This window comes from Vespa velutina, chromosome 17, assembly GCF_912470025.1.
Source record: "Vespa velutina chromosome 17, iVesVel2.1, whole genome shotgun sequence".
Lineage (NCBI taxonomy): Eukaryota > Metazoa > Arthropoda > Insecta > Hymenoptera > Vespidae > Vespa > Vespa velutina.
Genome location: NC_062204.1, coordinates 2,985,861 through 3,009,708, shown reverse-complemented (window position 1 = coordinate 3,009,708; position 23,848 = coordinate 2,985,861). Strand labels below are relative to the sequence as shown.

The 23,848-nt window shown below is 27.6% G+C and overlaps 1 protein-coding gene across 2 annotated transcripts; it reads right to left on the bottom strand.

The window, feature by feature from the left end:
• Positions 1–1,599: 1,599 nt before the first annotated feature.
• On the bottom strand, positions 1,600–11,828 carry LOC124955152 (limbic system-associated membrane protein-like). 2 transcript variants are annotated; one of them, XR_007102779.1, is made up of 11 exons: positions 11,501–11,828; positions 10,288–10,392; positions 9,480–9,695; positions 6,721–6,842; positions 6,146–6,287; positions 4,884–4,981; positions 3,717–4,016; positions 2,865–3,093; positions 2,658–2,720; positions 2,112–2,458; positions 1,600–1,941 (listed from the first exon to the last, which is right to left on the bottom strand). XR_007102779.1 is itself a non-coding variant. In XM_047509133.1 (10 exons), exons 1-10 carry the CDS (start codon positions 11,538–11,540, stop codon positions 2,334–2,336), a joined length of 1,440 nt encoding a protein of 479 aa, XP_047365089.1. In that variant the 5' UTR covers positions 11,541–11,828; the 3' UTR covers positions 1,600–2,333. The 2 variants fall into 2 exon arrangements, 1 of the variants encoding a protein (XP_047365089.1); XM_047509133.1 differs by having other exon boundaries at positions 1,600–2,458.
• Positions 11,829–23,848: the final 12,020 nt, after the last annotated feature.

Genomic DNA, 23,848 nt, shown 5'->3' with positions numbered 1-23,848 from the left:
GCTCAAATGTCGTCGAATGTTTGCGCAAAAGCACGTACTGCTTATTACGTGTGTTTTAGTCATCGTGTGAAAGAGCGTAAATATTTAACATAAACGAGAATCTAAAATTCAAAAGGAAAAAAAGAAAAAAAGAATAATATTAAAAAAATGAAATAAAAAGAAAAAAAAAAAAAGAAAAAAATCTAAAAAAGAACAAAGGAAAAGAAAAAGAAAAAAAAAAAATTCGCCCTTTTCGTACTACTGCGGACGGTTGTGTGAATTTCTCTGATATGATAATATTAATATTATACTATTATTATAATAATAATTGTAAGGTAATCGCTGTAAAAGAATAAGAACAGTTTACAACCAACAGTCAACAACAAGCAGTAAGAATGGAAGCATTACATTTTTGTCACAGGATGTATAATGTTTAAATTAAATTCATTTCATAATGATTTTTTTTTTCCCCCCACGTAAGATCTTCAAACGTCTTAACTGTTTCCTTTTATAGATCTCCTGGATCATGGATATATCCATACGGTTCAATGCTTGATATAAATTACTTGTTCGTTGACGAGTCAAAATTGGGATGATTAAATTTAGAATTAATATAAGTGGGTTTCAATCTTATTGTAAATCAATTTTTCATAATCACAATTTTTATCAGATTTTGATGATTAATAAGGCGCTCAATCGAAAGATAAAGGTTTTCTTTTTCTTTTCTTCTTTTTTTTCTTTTATAAGAGATCTTAGCAAATTTTTGAAAAACGTTATTTTTCTTTTTATAAAAGTCATCTAAGAAATGAGTAATTTTAAAGCAAACAAAAGCTCGTTTTGAATGTATGGATGCGCGCAGTGGCGCCATTTCGCGTTCGTGTCGAACAGTCGAAGCTTCTTTTCTCATTGCGTGTCTACATGGACGTGCGTGAATTTCATTTAAGATTTGGTCTCGTCTTATATCAATTCGATTCGAGTAAATCGTATATTATGCAATTAATTTTTGGAAATATTTTTTTTATGCAATTTATAGATACATAAGAAATTTTTAGTAATCACCGATCAAAATCTACATTAACACCAAATTATAACATTAACATCAAACTAATAATCTTCACTTTTATATCACTGTATGATATTACATTATATGGTAAAATTGATTTCTGTTTTACCATCAGTTAAATAGATTCTTTTTCCTTACTTTCATTAGATTTACTATTATTTTTATGTTATATAAAAATTTCTGTTAGACATTAATTCGATTGTTAGGTTAAGCATAAAGAGAGATATAATATTTGCACAAGTTAATACATCGATGCAATAAGCGCATAATAGGAATCTATATCTCATATTTCGATCCAAATTTATCGTTGATGTCACGTATACTACGAATAATCTTACGAAAGTTTGTGAACAATCTCAATTATAAGATTTCTTTAGAATTTTCTTTCTTCTCTATCTTCCTTTTCTATTTTTTTTTTTTTTTTTTTATACTTTAGACTAAATTGTTATCTAGAAATAGAAGTATTACTCAGATTATTTTTATTTAGTTGGTAATTGACTTTTGTTCCACCGATGGTAAGGTAGGAATTACTTTGGGATAATTAATTAATAATGTTGTCACTGTTTGATGATTATTTGTAATTGTTGTTTATACAATATAAATTCGATCTATCCTTGTAGAATAATAATAATAATAATTTTTTTTTTTTCTTAAATTACAAAAAAAAATTTTAATACATTTTTTTACATAAAATAATTTTCATTTATTTTTAGCGACGTACAAACGATTGTCCATTACATAGGTCTTCGTACATAAAAGATAATTAATATTCGTCGCTATTTACAAATTAGGATATCAATCGAAATCGTTTGAAATTATTTATGTATCGTATTAATTTGTAATTAGCAGAATGTCGTTCTATGCAAACGAACGAACGTGCTTATGGTCTCTCTTACACACTATAATTAAATCAGGTATATTACTTGTATACATATATATATATATATATATATATACATATATGTATATATATACAATTATATATATGTATATATATATAATTTGATTTTAATTTGTACATACAGTGCAACAGAACTAAAAAAAAGATAATACATCAAAATTTCCTCACGTATCTATCCTAATATAGGATGAAGATCGATCAAACTTGTATAGATTATATTTTATTCTTCTTGTTTATTTTTCTTCCTTTGTTTTTCGTTTTCATTTTTCTCGTTCCGATGTATGCATTTTGACAATTTTCTCTTTTTTTTTTTTTTATTTTTTTTCCTTTTATAGAAGTAACGAGATGGTGAGTTTCTTTACAGAAATAGTCCTTTAAAAAAAGGACGGTCTATAATTTCATACTCGTGAAAAATAAAGAAAAAGAAAGGACAAAAGCTGTGCTTTCTTTCGTCACACAAGAGCATCCATTGTTTTCCGTACTGGTTTGTTGAGACATCGAGGCCATTTGTATTACTACGTAGATCAAAACAAAGATAAAATTATTTAACAATTTGTTATATATAAAAATGATATATAACTTTTTTTAAATAATAACAGTAATAATAATAATAATAATCATTAAATGATAAAAATAAATAATAATAATCATAAATAATAAATATCATAAAGATATTAATAACAGTAATAATAATAACAACAATAATCATCATACCAGTGTTGATCTTTTCTTCCGGTACTATATCGATCGTTTTGTAATAATCTTCAGCATCAGGAGCTACGAAATAAGGACAGAGAATATTATATTTAAATTTTGATTTTGAATAAGTTAAAAAAAATTGATTTATTTTTTTTTAATTCTTTAATCATTTCGTTTTTTCTTTTTTTTTTTTTTTTTTTTTTTTTTTTTTTTTTAACTTACGAGCACCTTCCGTAGCAAATCGTATGACTTTCGATGGTCTGCTCGAACCATAACGATTTCTCGATACTACAAAAGCCTCATAGTGTGTAGCTTCAGCCAATCCTGTTAAATTGAAGGATCGAGCATGTACTGGACCAATCGCATTGCTTCCGCTCGGTATGTAAAGTTTATGCCACTTATGTGTCGTAGTCGTTGTACTTGCTCTGAACGAACCTTCGTGAACGTACTTCTGTATTCATCAAGTGAATATCAATTACATAAATTGGATAGGAGGTTTGTCTATTATGGTTATAGTAAACGATAAAACCTTCGTAGGATATGATATAACTACATTTTCTGAACGAATCGTTAATATACGACGATTTCCAATTTCTTTTTCAAGGTTAGTTATAGAATTTCTTTTTTAATGTATAACCAAAAAATTAAAAATATTTCTCAACGTTATAAAGAGAACAATATTCTGACAACAATATTTCGATATTAATTATGATTAATATATATACATATAATACATATATATATATATATATATATATATATATATATTTATACATATATATTATATGTATAAATTTGTAATTTAGTATGATAATATTTTCGATTAGATCTATAACAATATTGAATGATCATGTGATTTGATAAGAAAGTTCTATAACGTAAAAGTATAAATATTTAATACAATATAAATTATATAATATAAATAATATATAAGGTTTAATATCAATTTTGTTAATAGTAAAATATAAATGTATACATACGTATACATAGACTCATAGACATATATTTTTAGGTTAGAATTTTTTTATTAAGTTTCATGAATATATATATATGTATGTATGTATGTATGCTTACCCTGTACTGACGAAAGGAGAATTGATATTCAACGATAGGAGTATAACAATCAACCTCCCAAATGAAATTATACGCAGTCTTCGATATACTCTTAGCTTCTTTGAAAATCGCAGGATTCGCTACTCCTGATAATTCGATCGCAGCCTCGGTTATTCCCAAGGAATTCGATGCTCTACATAAATAAAATCCATAATCCTTCGTTATCACATTCCTTATTACTAAACTATGATTATGTCCTATACTGTGCTTCACTATTCTCATTGAATAGGATACCGTCTTATTCATGAAATACCACTCAACCTGAAAAATATAACGGGTGTATCCACTTTATAACTAGATCTTTTCTAAATCATTTAATAATAATATATATATATATATATTATTAATATTTTATATATATATATATAATTGTAGAAATCATCATGTTAAATGAGATAAAAGCGAATGCATGTCTTTTCTTTCTTTTTCTTTTTTTTTTTTTTATTTCTAAAGGTTTTTATTTTCGATCGGTGGAGGATCAATAAAACAGAGATTGCAATTTTATTTCGTAGGATACAAATTCCAAAAAAAATATATACACACACACACACACACTTTTTCTCTCTCTCTCTCTCTCTCTCTCTCTCTCTCTCTTTCTCTCTTTCTCTTTCTCTTTCTCTTTCTTTCCGTATAAAAAGTCAAACGTAATCCTCTCGAACTATTTTTCCTAAGGTAGAACTATCATGAGTCACGTTTCGAACGAATCGATTTGTCACGTATTAGCGGCTTCAAGGGATAACTTTGAGAAATTGCTTTGAGGCTCGAACGAAGCTTTTCATTTACTTATATACCTAACTGCGAATATAGCTTCTTTTTCTTTTTCTTCTTTTTCGCAAGAAAAATTGAGAGAGAGAGAGAGAGAGAGAGAGAAAGAGAGGAATGAAAAAGCCTTCAACTTAATCTTGCAAATACTTTGATCTTTCGACGATATGACGTCGCAACGTGAAAAAAGGAAAAAATTAAAAAGAAAAGAGAGAGAGAGAGAGAGAGAGAGAGAGAGAGAGAGAGAGAGAGAGAGAGAGAGAGAGAGAGAGAGAGGAAAAAGCGCAAAAGCTCTGACAGAAAAATAAAATAAAATGTAAAATATTCTTTTCTAAAGGTAAAAAAAAAAAAAAGAAAAGAACTCACCTCAGCCTCTGGCCAAGCAATAACTCTGCAATCCAATTGGGTTCGAATTCCAGGCGATGCATGAACCCATGGCTTATTGATAATAATTTCTGGCTTATCTGTAATCGCATAAGCTCATATAAACGCTTCCGACATATTCGTTATTATATGTACATTACGTACGATTAGAATCGAGGTATAGTAATGATAAGACTCGATCGATAAAGTAGATTCTTCTTTTGATCATACGTGTAAACAATTGATATTTGCATAACGGCATTAAATGTCATCCGTAATGAGAGCAATTGCCCTGTTCATACACATATATGTTTATCTATGTATGTACATTTGTATGCATATATGTATATACATACATATGTACGTATTATACGTACATACGTTCGAATGGAATACTAAGGAGACCAATGCGCTGTTGTTCAGCAATTTGCTAATTTAATTATAATCGTTTTACGACGCATTCATAAGAGTCGAATATAATTTTGCATGATTGCATCCCGCGTAGAGCGCACAAGGCTAGGATATAATTAAAGTAGCCCCGATTCTCGAGGATAGAGGTAGACGTGAAGTGAGATAGAAATAGAAAAAGAAAGGGTGGGAGTGGAAAGAGAGAGAGAGAGAGAGAGAGAGAGAGAGAGAGAGAGAGAGAGAGAGAAATAAATGCGAAAGGGATGTACAACATTGGCGTGCATCTCAACATGGAATTTCTTAATACCCTTTACTCTTTTCCTGATGCCCCTCGGCCCCACTACTACTCTAATTCGTCGTTATTCTCCCTCCCTCTCTACCATATAATTTTTCTTTTTCTTTTTTTTTTTTTCTTTTTTTTTTCTACCTTTCTTTCCTTCTTTTATACTATAAATTTACAAAGCAACGAAATAAGCAAAGGAGCCTTTGAAAACTGGCCGATTGTATATCCTTTTCATTCTTTCCGTGAGCATTACGAAAGAAAATGAGAAGATATATATATATACTTACATAAATATTATATTTGAAAATTGTAAAACAGTGAAGGAAAACAAAAAATTGTATTGTAACGTTATGTTATATTATTTAAAAAGGTTTCATTTGCTTTTTCATTTTTTTCTCTCTCTCTCTTCTTTTTTTTCTTTTTTTTTTTTTTTTCCTTCTTTCGTTCTCTTTCTATTTTTCTCTCTTTCAAGGAATATTTTATAATTGTCTAGACTCTTATTTGACTTGATTTGATACAACTCTATTTTTTTCTTTTTCTTTTGTTTTGTTTTGTTTTTTTGTCGGACACTTACATTTTATACGAAGATCTATCGTTGCCGATACTGAATCACCGATACCATTGCTGGCTATGCAAGTATATTCCCCTGAACGATTACGATGATCTGCATAAAATCTTAGACGTGGTCTGTTCGTCAATAATGGTATCTCGCCGTCCTGTAAAAATTAACAACATTTTATTTATCGTGATTTAAAAATAGATGGAAGAAGAAAGTGTGTGTGTGTGTGTGAGAGAGAGAGAGAGAGAGAGAGAGAGAGGGGGGGGGGAAAAAGAGAAAGATAGAGGAAATATTGGGTCGCTTGAATAAGTAATATCAGAATGTTTAGAATATTTTGCGTGTATATAAAATAACGATAAGATGTATAATAAATGACCAATGAGGGTATAGTTTATGTTTGATTGATAAATAATATAACAGTATGATGAATAGTATGATTTGATTTATTTATACGAAAAGACCTTAGGTAGTCTTTTTTTTCTTAGGAAATTTCTTTCGATCTTCCTTTCTCTCTTTTTTTTTTCACTTTTTCCTTTAGAGACAATATTTTTTTAAAAGAAAAAAAAAAAGAAAAAACAAGAAAAATCTACCTTAGTCCACCAAGAAACAACGGGCGCAGGAACTCCGTTGGCAATGCACTCCATGTCGACTTCCTCTTTTAAATTGACTTCCAGTTCGCCGGACTCCGGTACTGGGCGAATACTCGGTGGATCTGGAAGAAGATACGAAAGTAGCGAAAGGGAATATAAGTGCCGGCAGGCCCTGAAGTTTCTAGGGCGTGACGACGATATCCATTCGCGTATCGTTGCGTACTCGTAGAAAAAAATATAAAAAAGAGAGAGAGTGAGAGGGAGGTATGAAAAAAAAAAAAAACAAAAAACAAGAAATAAGAGGAACGAAAAAAAAGAGAGAGAGAGAGAGAGAAGAAAGAAAAGAGATAGATTTTGTAGAAAAAATAGGATTTGGTCATAGTGTTATAAAAGTAAGAAAAACGAAATTCGATTTCACTCAAAGAAAAGAGTGAAAATATTCAAAGTCTTTGATGGATTTTATTCTCGTTTTTTCGACCTACGCAAGCTCTTTTCCCTATTCTTTTCTTTTCGTTGTATATATTATGTATATGTGTGGGTGTGTGTGTGGGTGTGTGTGTGTGCGTGTGTGTATCATTCGCGTATTCTTCAATGTATTTCTGCCAGAGACTATACATACAGGGTGAAAACTAAAGATACAAGATAGTTCAAAAATTTCTAACTATTTTTAAATCTCAATTATTCTCTATTCTCTAGAGAGAATCTTTTTTTAGCTCTATTGAATTTAAAATTCTAATCTATACGATCTGAGCTTGTAAAGTTTTGTAATCCGGACAAAAAAAAAAAAAAAGAAAGATTTATCTAAAAAAGATTCAAACAATCGATTGTTAATATCACAGAGGATATTTTTTACCCTTTTTCGTATTTATATATATATATATATATATATATATATATATATATATATACATCTTCTATTTTTTTTTCTTTTTCTTTCTCAAAGAAACAATTCGTCGATCCATTAAATTTAATATCAAAAGACGAATTATTTTTATCAGATATTATTTTATTATTTTTAATTCGACAAAAATATGTCTGTGAAGAATTTATCTTGGAAGAGTTTTATTAGAGGAAAAAAGCAAAAGAAAAAAAAAAAAAAAAAAAAAATAAACGAACTTATCAACGATATAGAATAATATTCTTCATTATTATTTAATTTGCATATGGATATTGATAGTTTTCTTCTTCTTCTTTTTTTTTTAGTTTTTATGGATCACCCTGTATATATATATATATATATATCCTCGAAATGGAATCACTAAATTCAACAGAACAGCCTAGGAATTCCATAGAGACTCGTGACAAAAGGAGAAGTTTTTTTTCTTTCTTTTTCTTTTTTTTTCCTTCCCTCCCCTCGTACCCCCGGTTGAGCTCAGTTTGTAAATTTCTGCGTATGCCACTCACACACTTTCGCATCCTTTATTTATTTATTTATTTTATTTTATTTTATTTTATTTTTTTTCCCCCAATCGGACCAATACAGCGATCGTACCCTAGTGACTTCTCTCTCTCTCTCTCTCTCTCTCTCTCTTTCTCTCCCTCTTTCTCTTTCTTTTTCTCTCTTTATCTGGATTACGACGATATGGTAATAACGAAAAATAAAAAGAAGCACAAAAAAAAAAAAAGAAAAAAGAAAGAAAAGGAAAAAAAGGGGGGAGAAAATCGATAAGAGTTTTCGTATCTTCCCTCATCGATGTGGGAATATTGTTTGTAAAAGGGGACGATCAATCTTTCCAAATGATTTTCCCTTTTGTGTTTGTTTTTTTCATTCTTTTTTTCTTTTTTTTTTCTTCTTCTTCTTTTTCTGTTGGTATGACTTCGATCTGACTCATTGTCAAACGTAGAACGAAAAAAAAAAAATAAAAAAATAAAAAAATAAAAAAGAAAAAAAAAAGGGAAGATTCACCCAAGAGGGATGCCTTCTTTTTATACGTTCGAAAATATCGTTGAAATTCTTTGAAACGTTTCAATATCTTTACTCGCATATTTTTTATATGTATATATATATATATATATGTATATATATATATTCTTTTTCTTTTTATATCTTCTATTTGTTTCTCTCTTTCTTTTATATATCGCGCATTTCTTTTTTGTTTTTCTTATTCAATTCATTCATCGACAATCGATAAAAGAGTAATGGAAATTAATTTATTCGTTAGATAAACGAACGTGACGTTAAATTATATCTCGTTTGATAACATTTCATAGAAAATCATAGATCATTTTGTTACTAATTATATATATTCATAATACATCGATATTATCTTCGATAATATCTCAATTAAAATGATTATACTAGAATATATTTATTTATGAATATCAAGATGGATGAGCGAGGGGTAAAAAAAAGTAACATATTTATAGAAAATAATTTTTTAAAAAAGTCGATTATATATAATTATATTAATTCGTATAATATGATATTAAAGAAATTGAAGAATCTTACATGATTGAATTAATAATAAATTTAAATGTTATATTAAAAATAAGAGATTAAAAAGTTTTTCATTCGAAATCCTTATGTATAATATCGATTTGATACAAATTTATAATTGTAAATTAATTATCGATTATTAATATGCTTTTGAAAAAAAGAAAAGAATAACGTTCGTACAAATAATTCTTGACTCACCTTATATATAATATATATATATATATAATATATACATATATATAAGAAAAGGTTAAGGGATCGAAGGTAATATATAGGTATTTATTTGTGATAGTATTATATAGCTAGTATAGTATGTACTCACACATAACTTGGATATCGTGTACATGCGTAACATATCCCCAAGGAGTTGGTCGGGACGCTTGGCATACATATTCCCCGGTATCTTCTGGCTGTAGGTTAGAAATCAGTAAGCTTCCGTTATTCCATAGGTGAATTCTTTCGGGTGTCATCAAACGTGGATCATCGCTGTCAGCCAAAAGAATCCCTTTCCCCCACCATTTCACCCTAGTTTGCACCCCTAAAATATGTAATAGAACAAATCTAATCTTCCTTGTCCGACTTTAAATTTAAATAATTCTTTTTACAAATTTTACATCCATTTACATATATCCATGTGCAACATTATAATAATATATATATATATCTACCTATATATATATATATATATATATATATATAAAGCATAATAATTTCAATATATATATATATTTTTTTTTTTTTTCTTATAGCAATTAATAACATTTGTAATTTTACAATACGATTAATAATTAAAATTATTTAATCTTTTTCTTATGTTTTCATTTAATTATAACAAAATAAATATAATAATAATAATAATAATAACAATAATTTTTTTTATATATTTACTAAATTTTTTTTCTTCTTATATAAAAATAATTTGTAAAGTAGAATTAATTATACAATTATACGTATATGTTTTATATATATATATATATATATATATATATATATATATATATAAAACAAATGAAGAATACTTTTCTTAATTCTCGTTATTATTTGATAGTCTTTGAATAAAATTGTTCGAAAAGTTTTCTCCGGATATGCGGGTTTGTATTATAACGAGCGATTTCACGCTATTTACTCACCGAGATCTTGCACATCGCAGGGTAGCAAAACCGAATCATTTTTAAAGACCTTTACAACCGTCGGATGGTTCGTAAAACCTTGATTCATTGCTGCGTGAACTCCACCTAATAATAAACAAACGAAACGAATAAATATAATATAATGATCGAGACATCTTATCTTTTTTTTTTAATTTTTATTATCAAATATCATTAATCGATTCATATCTCTATTCTCATTACAAAATCAATCGACATAACGTTTTATTGGAAATTAAATTTTTTCATAAATTGTATATACAAAAAAAAAAAAAAAAGAAAAAGAAAAAGAAAAAACAAGTTAGGCTAATTTTTATTAATATTTCGTTGAATTTCTTTCATATTTTCTGTATAAAAAATTTATAAACATTTTCAATTGGATCAAAGTTTTATCCAAGTCATATTGTGCGACAAATTTTTATTAGATTTATATGAATAATTAATGAAAAAATTTTTCTTTTTCTTCTTCTTTTTTTTTTTTTTTTTGCGAATACAACAATATTAACGAAACAAACGATTTTCCTTTTTCAAAAATAATTTTATTGTTTTATTGTACATTATTACTGTAATTATACAGTATCGGTTGTCCTATTATAATTAGATTAATTTTTTATGCACATAGAGACAAAATACTCAAGAACCAACTAACTAACTTTATCCCGAGTGTATTGTTAATTTCAAACTTGTTAAATTATTACTAATACGCTACTCCCTGTGATAATATCATGATTAAATTTCTTATTATCTTAAATAATGAATTTAATAGTCTTTATCTCTCTCTCTCTCTCTCTCACTCTCTTTTTCTCTTTCTTTTTCTCACGTTCACTTCTGTATATTATTTAATTAAATACAAAGTATACAATCGCATTAATGTCATAGAAATTTTTTTAATAATATTTCGACTTTTAATTTATGTTATTGTTTAAATTATATTATTGATTTAATGATTAATAATATTTATTGTCATGATTTAATCATTGATACTATCTTTTGTCTTTCTTTCTTTTATTCTTTTTTTCTTTTTTCTTAATAATTCAATGCAATCAATAAAATGATCTATAAGATCTTTCAGGGAAACATAGAAAATATGAATAGATTTATCATATTTAAAAATAATTCTTTCTTTTTTTATTTTCTTTTCTTTCTTTACTTTTTTTCTTTTTTTCTTTTTTTTTTTTTCTTTTTTTTAACATACCCATTGCGAACAAGCAGATAATCCAAGAGATAGTTGTCATCTTCGATCGATGTATCGATCGAAAGAAGATGGATCGTAAAATCAACGAAGATATTTTTCTTTGATATTAGTTGAAGTATAAAACGGACACACGCACATATATATAAACGCGCGCGCGTGCGCGTACACACATACACACGCACAAACACAGAAAGAAAGATACACACACAAACACACGAAACAATTAAAAATTTAACTTTATATAATAACAATAATAATAATAATAATAATAATAATAATACTATCTCGCGTGCGATCTCTGAGACTTTTCAGTAGACACTGATCTTCCTTTCAAGATGGGGAGATCCCTTCTCATTCGATCTTACTCTTACACACACACACACACATATTCACAAATGCGTGCGAGAATTTAGTAGAGAGGCTACGTTGCTCTTGTAATTATGACCACTTGTTCATTGTGCGATTTAGAGATGCTCATGTTACACGCCGTTAAGAATAACATCTTTCTTTCATTCTTTCTTTCTTTCTTTCTTTCTTTCTTTCTTTCTTTCTATCTTTCTTTCTTTCTTTCATTATAATATCTAGTTACTTTATTAGTATTTAAAGTATTCTTTAAGTGTATCACAAAAAAGGAAAGAAAGAAAGAAAAATATGTGATTTACTTTTTTTAGTTATTATTTAACATTTAAATTTAACATTTAAATAATAACTTTGATATATATATATATATATAAAATATAAATACAAAAGAATTTATTTTTCTTTTTATTAAATTTAATGAAAGAAAATTACGATGTGATAAAAAAAGAATTATTCACGTATTAATTGATATAATTAAAACGTCGTTAACGAATGGATAAATAAATAAATAAATAAATAAATAAATAAGTAAATAAATATTATATGACTTTAATATAAAGAATTGTAAAGAAAATTTAATTTTCTTATTAAATTACGATATAATATAAATTTCTCGCTTTTTTTTTTTTTTTTTTTTTTTCTTTTTTGATGTAACATTAATAAAATAAATTTAGAATATAAAATTTGTAAAGATTGATAAACAATGTAATGCGATAAAATGTTAAATTATAGTAATAGCTTAGACGATATGATAAAAATAACAAAGTAATAAACGAGATGGACGTAAGGAGAGAGAATAAAAATTTCGTTTTGGATCGTTTGAGATGGATAATGTCATTTATGGCATCGTATACGTACGATTGCATACTTATAGGGGCATACAGGGTGTCCCTCAACACCAAAGGCATTCTTCTATAATTTGTTCAATTTACGCACCGACACGCACCATACATAGAGAGTCATTCATCGAGTTATCCATTAAATCGTTAATCTAATATGTCGTTCACCGACCGTTCTGTCTTTTCAAAGATAGCCCTCTGCCCCCATCCCCCCGTCCCCCTATAGGGGACAATCTGTCTGCGCTCCCTCTTTTTTTTCCTTTTTTTTTTCTTTTTTCCCTAAGAGAAAGGTACGAATGGATTCCAAAAATATGAACAAATTCAAGAAGAAATTCTTCTGATTAAAATATGAACGAAATTAAGATGAATTTCTTTTTTGATCTTCCTTTTTTTTTTTTTTTTTTTTTTTTTTTTTTTTTTTAATCTTCTTCCTTTTTTCGTTTTTCTTTCTCTACGATCAAAGTAAAGCTCGTTCGAGAGAGAAAACATGAAAGAAGAAAGGAAATAGTTCGTAATTGAAAATTAATTACAACAATAATAATAATAATAATAATAATAATAATATGAAACGTTAATTAAATAATTGTTATATTAATTATAAAATAAACAATTAATTATATTTAGTGCTTATATAATATTCTTATTATTATTGTTTTAAATCGTATTACCGACAAATATTCTCTCATTGATAATATTCTCATAAATTTCATTCGGCGAATTAGAAAGCATGATGACCATCTATATTAATAATCGAAATTGTTACAAATTCTTGGATCGAATTGGCACGTGCGCAGAAATTCGTATGGAAATTACCAAGAGAGTATATAAACTCAGATGGAAGAGTATTAAGCACATTTCGTAGTTTCCCATAGTGAAACATGAATTTCATTCGTTATATCTGCGGTACCCTTATTGGCTTCTATCCAAAGTCAATATAATATCTATCGAAGAGGATTTTCGATTAATAATATTATAAATGCAATAACAATGAAAAAATGAAAATGATAATGGAAATGAGAATGAAGATTGTTGATAAAAGTTTTATGTAACGGAAAAAACAAAAAAAAGAAAAAAAAAAAAGAAAAAGAAAAATTTACGTAATATAACATTAATAAGATGGATACGTGATGGAAATTTATTTATGTGTAGAGTTTAAGAAAAAAAAATATATATATATATATATATATATATATATATATATATATATATATATATATAAAATTTCATTAATACTTGTGAAATTTTATCATGACGATATTTAATTACCTTGACATATTTATGAGGTCAGATTAGATAGATAGATAAATAGATAGGTAAGATATTATCTGTGTGTGCGTATACACGCTTCGATAAAACTGTTAAAGGAAAATTGTTTGTGTTTTGATTACGCACGAAGACATATAACGAGGAACCTTTTTTCTTTTCCTTCTTCTTTTTTCTTTTTTTTTTTTTTTTTGATAATATTTTTCTGAAGGATACGTATAATCCCGATGTAAATATACTCGATGAAAGTAGAACGAAAGGGATTAAGGGATCCGTATATCGTAATAGCTCTTCTTCGATAATGATAATAACGATATTGAAATCTCAAATAAAATTCTCGAATAGAAAGGAAGATAACTGAAAAAGGAAAGAATGGAAGGTGGAAGATTGGATTGGTGGTTAGTAGCCAGTAGTAGTAATAGCAGTAGTAGGCATAATAGGAATATTATAGTCTCTTTAGTACGGGGAGGCATTGTCGCTGCAGGCCTCCAATCATCTCGTATTCTTCATTGTTCGCGTATTACATTGGGGATATACGTCGTCTAACCAATTCACCATTACTTCTCGCGACTACTATCAATTTATTGATAAAATATAGTTATAGTAACATAATTTTGCAGCATACTTCGATTCTATCTTAACGACCGACGTTTATTCATTATCGTTAAGTAGATTGATATGATAATTCTATATGATAATTGATTTTTCTTCTCTTTGATCTGTAATTAATGATTATATGTATCGATGAAGGTATTTTCTTTTTCCTTGTTTTTCATTTATTTATTTATCTATTTTCTTTTTTTTCTTTTTTTTTTTTTTTTTTCTTACAGAATAAATGAAAATAATCGAGATGCGTATGATTTTTATACTCGTCACTTCGATTATCATAGAATTAAATTGTGTCACGCCTGAGCGTAGACTACACTTCGTACATCGTCGGTAATGTAGTGATTTTTTAAGCTCCTTGTCTTATGCAACCAGTTACTTCGTGCATGTAAGAAGGTATAGTCTATATACAGGGGCTAGAAAGGAACTTTTATCTATTTTTCAGGACAATACGTACAATTTCATTGATATATGATCTTGAATAAATATCTTTTTGTTTTTTTTTTTTATATATATATATATTTTCGTATTTCTTTTATAAGTTTTCTTTTTTTTTTCCTCGTGTATATTATCTACGCTTGCAATAAAATCTTTAATTATGTTTTGATGTGATGCAGCAATGTCTCTCTCTCTCTCTCTTTCTCTCTCTCTGTCTCTCTATCTCTATCTCTATCTCTCTCTCTTTATCTTTCTGATTCTTTCGTTTTTCTTTTTGTAAGCTATCGAGAAACCTGTGACAAATTGCACGCGGTGCCGACGGCGACGTGCGATGTCCCCGTGGTCCTATCTTGCGCCAGAAAAATACGACGATAAGTCCAGTTCTTTTCTCGTGCGCGCTCGAGTATATGTATATGTGTATGTGCGCGCGCGCGCGTGTGTGTGTGTGTGTGCATATTCTTCGATGACAGAAAACGACGTGATATTTGAGATTGATTTTGAACGTTCAAAGTTTATCTCAATACTAAAAAAATTTTTCTTTCTTTTTGAATCGACTTTCTCGAGTTTCGTTTTACAAAGAGACATATACATCCATTATTATGACATTGATCGTTGATAAATGAAATGTCGTAAAATAAGTCAGAAATTTATCGTAATGAAAAATTGAAATATTTTATGACAATGGTTGTATATATATATATGTGCGTGTGTGTGTGAAAAATAATCGTTTACATTAAAATAATATATTTATGAATATGATTCTTTTTTCTTTATTTCTTTCTTGTTTTCTTTTTTTTTTTTTTTTTTTTAATTGCGTGTCATTAACGGACCGATCGTAAATAATTTTATATTACGATAAATTTTGTCTTTTATATTAGTATTTGGTATATACTACAATGGAAATTTGATTTTATTCGAATTGCCATTGAAAAATGATTTTTACTCTATAATAAAATTCTTAATTACAATGGCACATATTTACGAATCAACTGGGTAATTCATTTTTTGTACAAAAAAAAAAAAAAGAAAAAAAAAAAAAAGAAATAAAAAATAAAAGAAAAAAGAAATAAATAAAAGAAAGAAAGAGACAAAAAGAAAAACAAATTTGATTATTCGTAATAATGCATTCTTTGCGAATAAATAATTTCTCTGTAATTATACCTTTCTCATTTTGATTTTTGTATTACTTTACAACATACATACACACATAAGTACATCCGTTCCTTCGTAGGAAGCCGTAAGACGATATTAAAGGGCTACTTTTTCATCTTAGCCTTTCTACTACCTTAGCCTGGCTAAAAGTAGGCTGGATATATGAGTGAATAAGGAATGAAAAGGAGTGAAAGAGATAGAATGTATAATCCCTTACCATATCAGAAAGAACTGTGTGTGTGTGTGTGTGTGCAGATTCAAGTCCGTGTGAATATATTTAATCCTAAAAGAGAAAAAAAAGAAAAAGAAAAAGAAAAGAAAGAAAGAAAGCCTTAAAATGCTTCTCAATTACCTTGATACATCCATCGAAATCTTTCGTTTAAGGTGGCCGTCCCTTTAAGCCGATTTTAAAATGAATTTACCGAAGCGTCGTCGTTCACGATAAAAGCCTCCGTCGAACCCTTAAACGGCAAATCCGGTCTCTCGTTGATTGGAAAAACTGTAGATACCTTTAAGAGTGCATCAAGAGGTCTCTCTCTCTCTCTCTCTCTCTCGTCTATTAACATTTTTCAATTCGTCTTTCTGCCGTCGTCTTCCTTTTGTTTCTTTTTTCCTTTCTTATTAATTTTCTTTATTAATTTATTTCCTTAATTTTTCCTTTTTTCTTTTTTCTTTTTTATTATTATTAAACATCAAATCATCAAGACAATTATTTCTTTGTCTCTTTTCTCTTTATTATTAATGTCGAGTTATTAAAACGCATTATAATTTTTTTTGTTTCTTTTTGTTTTTTTTTTTTTTTTTTTTTTTTTTTTTTATAAGAAATGTAGCAACAAAATTTCGTAATCTTTCCGTAACAACATGATGTTCTTTATTGCAACTGCATTTTTATGCTACCTGGTATATATATATATATATATATGTATATATGTATATATATATATATATTTTTTTTCTTCCCTCTTTTCTTTTTCTTGTTCTTTCTACCCCTTGAAACAACCACCACGCTTGTTCTCTTCTCCCACCCCCCCCATCCTATTTATGCCAACGGGTTGTCCGTATAATTAGGTTAAGTTTCGCCGCAGAACAGTTGTGGTTGTATATAACACTTATGCTTCTTATAGTACGCTTTTTATATAACGTCGATTATTTTATTTCATATACCTAATTAAAGATATTAATAAATTAATATATATATATATATATATAAACATCATATATAAAATAATTAAATATAAATATATGATATAAATTGAGAGAAAAAAAAAAAAGAAAAAAGGAAAAGAAAAAAAAAAAAAAAGAAAATGAAGAAATAAACTTGAACTTGAATTATATTTCGAATTTATCAGCTGATATATGTCAACGAGATTATATTGACTTTATTAATGGTCACGAATACATTGGCATGTTACGTGATATTAATACTCTACGTTTGTAAGCTATACAATGACTTCCATAGAATAGATCCCATCTTATGCGTCTTCTAATAAGCTTTCTATATAATGTCGATTATATTGAAAAGTCATCGTTTATTGATAATTATCATTTTCTCGTGCATGATAGAAATCCCTCTTTTTTTTCTCTCATTGTAATCATTATCACGTACAATAGTTTATTAAGGATCTATCGTAAAAATTTTTTTGTAAATATTTTAAGACAATTTTAAAGTTATTATCACCTGTACGCGTGAACAATTTTTTTTTCTTTCTTTCTTTCTTCTTTTTTTTTTTTTTCTTTTTTTTTTATGTAATAGTTTCAATTAATTATTGTAAAAAAAATTTACAATATGATATTCTCATTGTTGTAATCTAATAATAGATCGAAATTTCGATATAGATTATTGAATACGATCCATAGAGAAATTTTATGAATTGTTTTTCTCATGAGAGACAGATATTCCTTGCTATAATAAGTCTACTATCGAGGAGAATGTTATTCTCGAATGTAATAAAAAGAAAGACGAATTCTCTCTCTCTCTCTCTCTCTCTCTCTCTCTCTTTCCTTTTTTTTTCTTTTTTATCATTTGGACTGTTCAGGAAAAATATCTTTATTCTCTCACAACGAAAATGTTCTCTGAAATACACAGAGCCGATAGTATCGAATAGGAACGTAATGGATCGAAAAGAATCGAAATAGGATCGAATAGAAGAGAACTCAATAGGATCGAATAGAATCAAATAGGATCGAAAAATACGAATAGATAGATAAATAGACATAGATGTTCGTTTGAATCAATAAGGATTTGCATTTATTTTGCTTTTGTTTCTTTCTTTCATTCTTTCTTCTTCTTTTCTTTTTTTTTCTCTTTTCTTTTTTTTTTTTTTTCTTGTTTTTCTTACGCATCAAAAAGTTTGACGTTTCGTTACACAGTCGAGAAGAACGTCTAATATTATTATCGTCACTTTATGTTTGAAAATTTCTTTTCGTCTGACCTCGCTTCTATTTTTCTTTTTTTTTTTTTTTTCTTTTTTTTTTTCCTTCTTCTCTCCATTTCGACGCTATGAAAGAAAGAGTTACATTGCCTTTAGGATATCTATACACACACATACACACACACACACACATATATATATATATGTACGTATATTGTACATACATACAACTATGTATTCATGTATGTATGTATGCATCTTAGAGAGATATTACTCTATCTATCTCTCTCTTTCTCTCTCTCTCTCTCTCTCTCTCTAACATGTTAGAAACATAGTAAGTAAAAAAAAAAAAGAAAAAAAAAGTCAAGCTTTAATTGCTTTTAATTTACTGAAGCACCGGTTTCTCAAGTAAGCGACATCGTCGGTTGGGTCTCATGTTTACGAAGGACTCGCGAAGGGTTGTCCGGTGCTTAAGGTCGGAAGTGAGTTTAATTGCAAAAGGTCGTAAGCTGGGATACTCTTTAACAACGGAAGTAACTAAAGTTCTAGATCGTTGAAAACTAGAATGATCATTCGCTGTTCTTTCCTTCTTTCTAAACTAATTGTAAATAAGTTTTTTTATTCGAAGATTTTTATATTATTTCCTTCTCTCTCTTTCTTTTTTATTTATTTATTTATTTTATTTTTTTTTTATTTGTTTTTTTATTTTTTTTTTTTTCAACACATCAGTTTTATTTTTATTTTAAATGTCAATTGTTATTGGATATCGATACATTAGATTACTTATACGTATATATATATTTTTTTTTTTTTTTTTTTCTTTTTAAGAATAAAGTAATAACATATTTAAGTATTCATGAAACGTTCTTTATAACGATATTTAATTAAACATTTAATTAAATATCACATTGATATTATATAGAAATATTCGAATGATTATAATGCAGAACGATAAAATAAAAAAAAATATTAATAATTATATGTTAATTGTTGAAAATTTAATGCATCGTTTCATTCTTTTCAAAAGGAAATAGAAGAAAAAAAAAAGACAAAGGCTATATATATATATTTTTATATATATATATATATATATTTAGATAGTTTTCAGTTATGTTAAAAATTACATTCATTAATACAATGATCACCATTCGTATCCCATGCTTTGTTTAAGTGAAATTTTCAAGAGGAAAAAGAAAAAGGAGAAAGGAAATTTCATTAAACGTATGCCCTATGTTTTCTATTCGTGTGTGACTTTTATTTAAAGAAACGAAGAACACTTTGCCTAGACGAAAGTGGAACGTGTACCTAAATCTAGGTCAACTACGTGTTTAGTAATACAATATTTTTCGAGAAAATCATATGCCATTTCCTTTTCGATGATACTTTATAGACTTTTACTTTTCTACTTTTTTTTCTTTCTCTTCGTTAATTGCGCCCAAACTTTTTCTCCATTTATTAAAATAATTTTCACATATATTTGTATACATGCATAAATGTATTTCTAATGATGATAGAAAAAAAAAAGAAGAAGAAAAAAAAAAGAGAATTCATTTTTCTTTGATGTCAGATCGTCGATAATTTTTGATATTATTCGACCGTATTAATTGAAATTAGAATTGATTTCTTTTTTTCTTTATCGTATTAGTATCATCTATGATTCGTAATATACTATAATATATCGAATGAATGCAAATAATTTATAAAAAATCTTTGCTCGTATATAGAAAAAAAAAAAAAAAAAAAAACAAAAAAAATGTCCTTATTTTTTTTTTTTTTACAACATTTTACAAACGAATTGATTACAAAGAGAATGAGAAACGTGACAAATGAGTTTACATTCATTATTAATTCTATAATTGAAGCAATAAATCTCCTTGTGGCGGGGGGGGGGGGGGCAGGTGTGGAACGATCGACTTTCTGTGAGGTCTCTCTTTTTCTTTTTTTTTCTTTTTAGAAAAAAAAAAAAAAAAAAGAAAAGAAAAAGGAAAGAAAGAAGTAGAAGAAGAGGAAGGAAGTAACGTAAAACAAATTCCACGATTAAAAATGAATGGGACGATTCTTGTGAAAATCGTCACGTTTTCATGTCAGACAAAAATTCACGAGGGTTACTATAATAAATCTTTCGAGAAACTCGCTAACTTTACTTCTTCATATTTCATCTTACAGTCTTCTCTATCTTCTCTCTCTCTCTCTCTCTCTCTCTCTCTCTCTCTCTCTCTCTTTTCTTTTTCTATTTTTTTTCTTTCATTCTTTTTTTTTTTTTTTTTTCTTTATCTTACTCCATTTCTCATCGATCTTCTCGACGATTTTCAAGAGTTTGTTTTCATTCTTCCTTTCTCAATTTCTTTTCCCCTTTTCTTTTTTTAATTCTCCTTTTACAAAAAAGAAAAAAGAAGAAAAAAAAAAAAGAAAAAAGAGAGAAAAAGAAATAAAAGGAAACTGCACACTTGACGATTATTTGCAATCATTCATAATAACATTTTTTAGTCGAAATTCTATCGGTTTATTTTTAAAGCTTATTATATCCTTCGTCAATGGTTATTCGAATTTTTTACAAATACATTTCTACAAGTTTTTCAAACGCGTTCGTACGATTGTCATTTCCGAGAAGAAGAAGAAAACAAAAAAAAAAAAAAAATAAAACAAAATAAAAAAGGACAAATAAAGAGAAAAAAATTCTTGTAAGGAGGGGGACTACTAAGACGTGTCGTCGAGAGAAATTTTTTTTTTATTTTTCATTTTTGTTATTTTTTATTTATTTCTTTTTCTTTTTGGTCTTTTATCTTCCCTATTTTTATACCCATCTCATGCTTTTTTCTTTTTCTTTTTTTTTCTTTTCTTTTCATTTATAAAATAAAATGTATAACGAACGCATTACAATTACTTACAGTTATTATTTATAATCACGTCTCTCTCTCTCTCTCTCTCTCTCTCTCTCTCTCTCTCTCTCTCTCTCTCTCTCTCTCTCTCTCTCTCTGTCTGCCTCTCTCTTTCTCTCTCTGTTTGAATTTACAACAATACGAATCGCGTGTGTCAGATTTCCGCAGTAGTGAAAAGTAAACAAGAGTGAATTCGCTCCAAGGGATGTGGGAGAGGGTCAAGAGGGATTATGTATATATGTATATGTGAGTATATTTATATATATATATATATATATTCTCTTTCTCACTCACCTACTCTTTACATCCATATATCCGTACGGCTGAATATGTGGAAAAAAGAAATGAAAGAGGTGAAACCGGAGCAAACGAGAATGGTCGAGAAGCTTCCTATATTTTTTCCCTCTCTCACTCTCCCTCGCAGTATTTTTTGTTCTTCTTCTTCTTCTTTTTTAATTTTTTTTTCTTCTTTTCTCTCTCTCTCTCTCTCTCTCTCTCTCTCTTTCTCTCTCCTTGTACCTCGTTCGTTAGGAAATTTGATAGGTACACTCGTAAATTTATCAAAAGTTATGTCGATCCTTCGTTAAGAAGAACAATTATGAATCAATTATTTACGTCCTGTTTGTTGAACGATATTATTTTTCCCCTTTTTTTTCTTTTCTTTTCTCTTTCTTTTTTTTTTTTTTTCTTTTCTTTTTTTTTTTTTTCATTCGATAAGTTTACGAATTCTTTCGAAACAAAAAGAGAAAAAGAAAAGGAAAGAAGAAAAGAAAAAAAAGAAAAGAAAATAGAAAGGCAAAAGAAATATCGTCGTAAATGATGATGAATTTATTCCACAAAAGTTCGTTTATTTTAAATAATAAATAAAATCATATCGTTCCTTCCTTCCTTCCATTCAATTTCTTTTCATATTTTATATTACATTTATAATTAACACGTCAAAGGAATTATTCAACGTTCAACCTTTTTATAATCTTAAATTCTGTTTATAACATTGGTGAGAAATTCCTGTCCATTTCTTCTTTTTTTCTTTTTTTCCTCGTTTTTTCTTTTTTTTTTTCCTTCTTTTTTTGATTCTCTTTTTTTTTTCTTTTCTCTTCTTTTCTTTCTTTACCGTTATCTTCTTTAAAAAATGCAAAAGCGGCAAACAAACGGTTGCGGATAAAATGGAAACGGAAGTGTTTTCCATCCGTCCCTAAGGAATATCAAATGAGAATTATTACGTTCTATGTAGAGAGATACATTTGCATTATTTATCGAAAACATTTAACTTCGCTTCTTCACGTTGTAATACATAGACAATTACTTGTGTATAGATGATCTATAAGAAAGAAAAAGATTAATTTTTTTTCTTTTCCCCCTGTAATCATTCGTTCGCTATGATAGATCGAATAAATAAATAATGTATACTCGATTATTATATCGATTGTAGGGATAAGAAAATTTTCTACTTTCTTTTACTTATTGTTATTATTATTATTATTATTATTATTATTATTATTATTATTATTTCTTTCTTTCTTTCTTTCTTTGTTTTTTCATTTTTTTTATTTTTTTTTCACTACTTCTCCCTTTTCATTTCTTTTCCGTGAACGCGATTCAAAAGGAATTTAAAATAAGCTTGGATAGAGGATGAAAAGAAAACGGAGAATTGAATTAGTGTCAGTTGTCTTACGATCGAATGAACGTGCACGATATTCACAATAATAATAATAATAATAATAATAATAATAATGAAGATAAAAAGTGTTATGATAGAAGTCGAAGAAATTTTGAAGTCCAATAAATTTATTCTTCGAATTATTGGCTTTTGGCCCAGTGACAATTTCAATAATTATACATTATCTCGATTGAAGGGATTTATCGCCTTGTTTTTTATTTTTCTCGGTACGAGTTTTGTAATATTTATACAAATAACTCTTATTGATGATACTATTGTTTTTATAGAGTGAGTGCTATTGTTTATTTAGAATTAAGCATTATGTAGTACTTAGTATGACGTTGAATGGTTTTTTTTTTTTTTTTTTTTTTTTTTTTTTTTTTTTTTTTTTTTTTTTTTTTTTTTTTTGATACCTGTAGCAATCATTTTCTAGCAAAAGATAGCGGAATATATATATATGTATACACGCGCACACACATACATATATGTGTATAGTACAACTCATAATGAGTTGTCTTTTTTTATTAGGAGAATTTATTACTGACTTCCTTTCACTTTAAGATTAATTAAAAACGTTTATCTTATCATATCTCATATCGTGAAACTTAATGATTCTTCTTTTCATTGTTTTATTTGTTCGTGGAAATCAACGGACAGATCTTTGGTTAATGTCGTTGGATGGTCATTGATGTTATCCAAATGTTTGTCATTTAATTTGAAAAGGTTCGTTTTCATTTTATTTATTTCTTTTTTTTATTATTTTCTGTTTTTTTTTTTTT

Bases quoted from the DNA above. Each gene is read 5' to 3' on its own strand.
- LOC124955152 (XM_047509133.1), bottom strand. From the start codon at position 11,540: ATGACAACTATCTCTTGGATTATCTGCTTGTTCGCAATGG. The intron at 4,017-4,883 runs GTGAGTTCTTTT...TATATTTTTCAG, and splicing joins TTGCTTGGCCAGAGGCTGAG to GTTGAGTGGTATTTCATGAA. The intron at 2,459-2,657 runs GTATGATGATTA...TGATCTACGTAG, and splicing joins GGAAGAAAAGATCAACACTG to TAATACAAATGGCCTCGATG.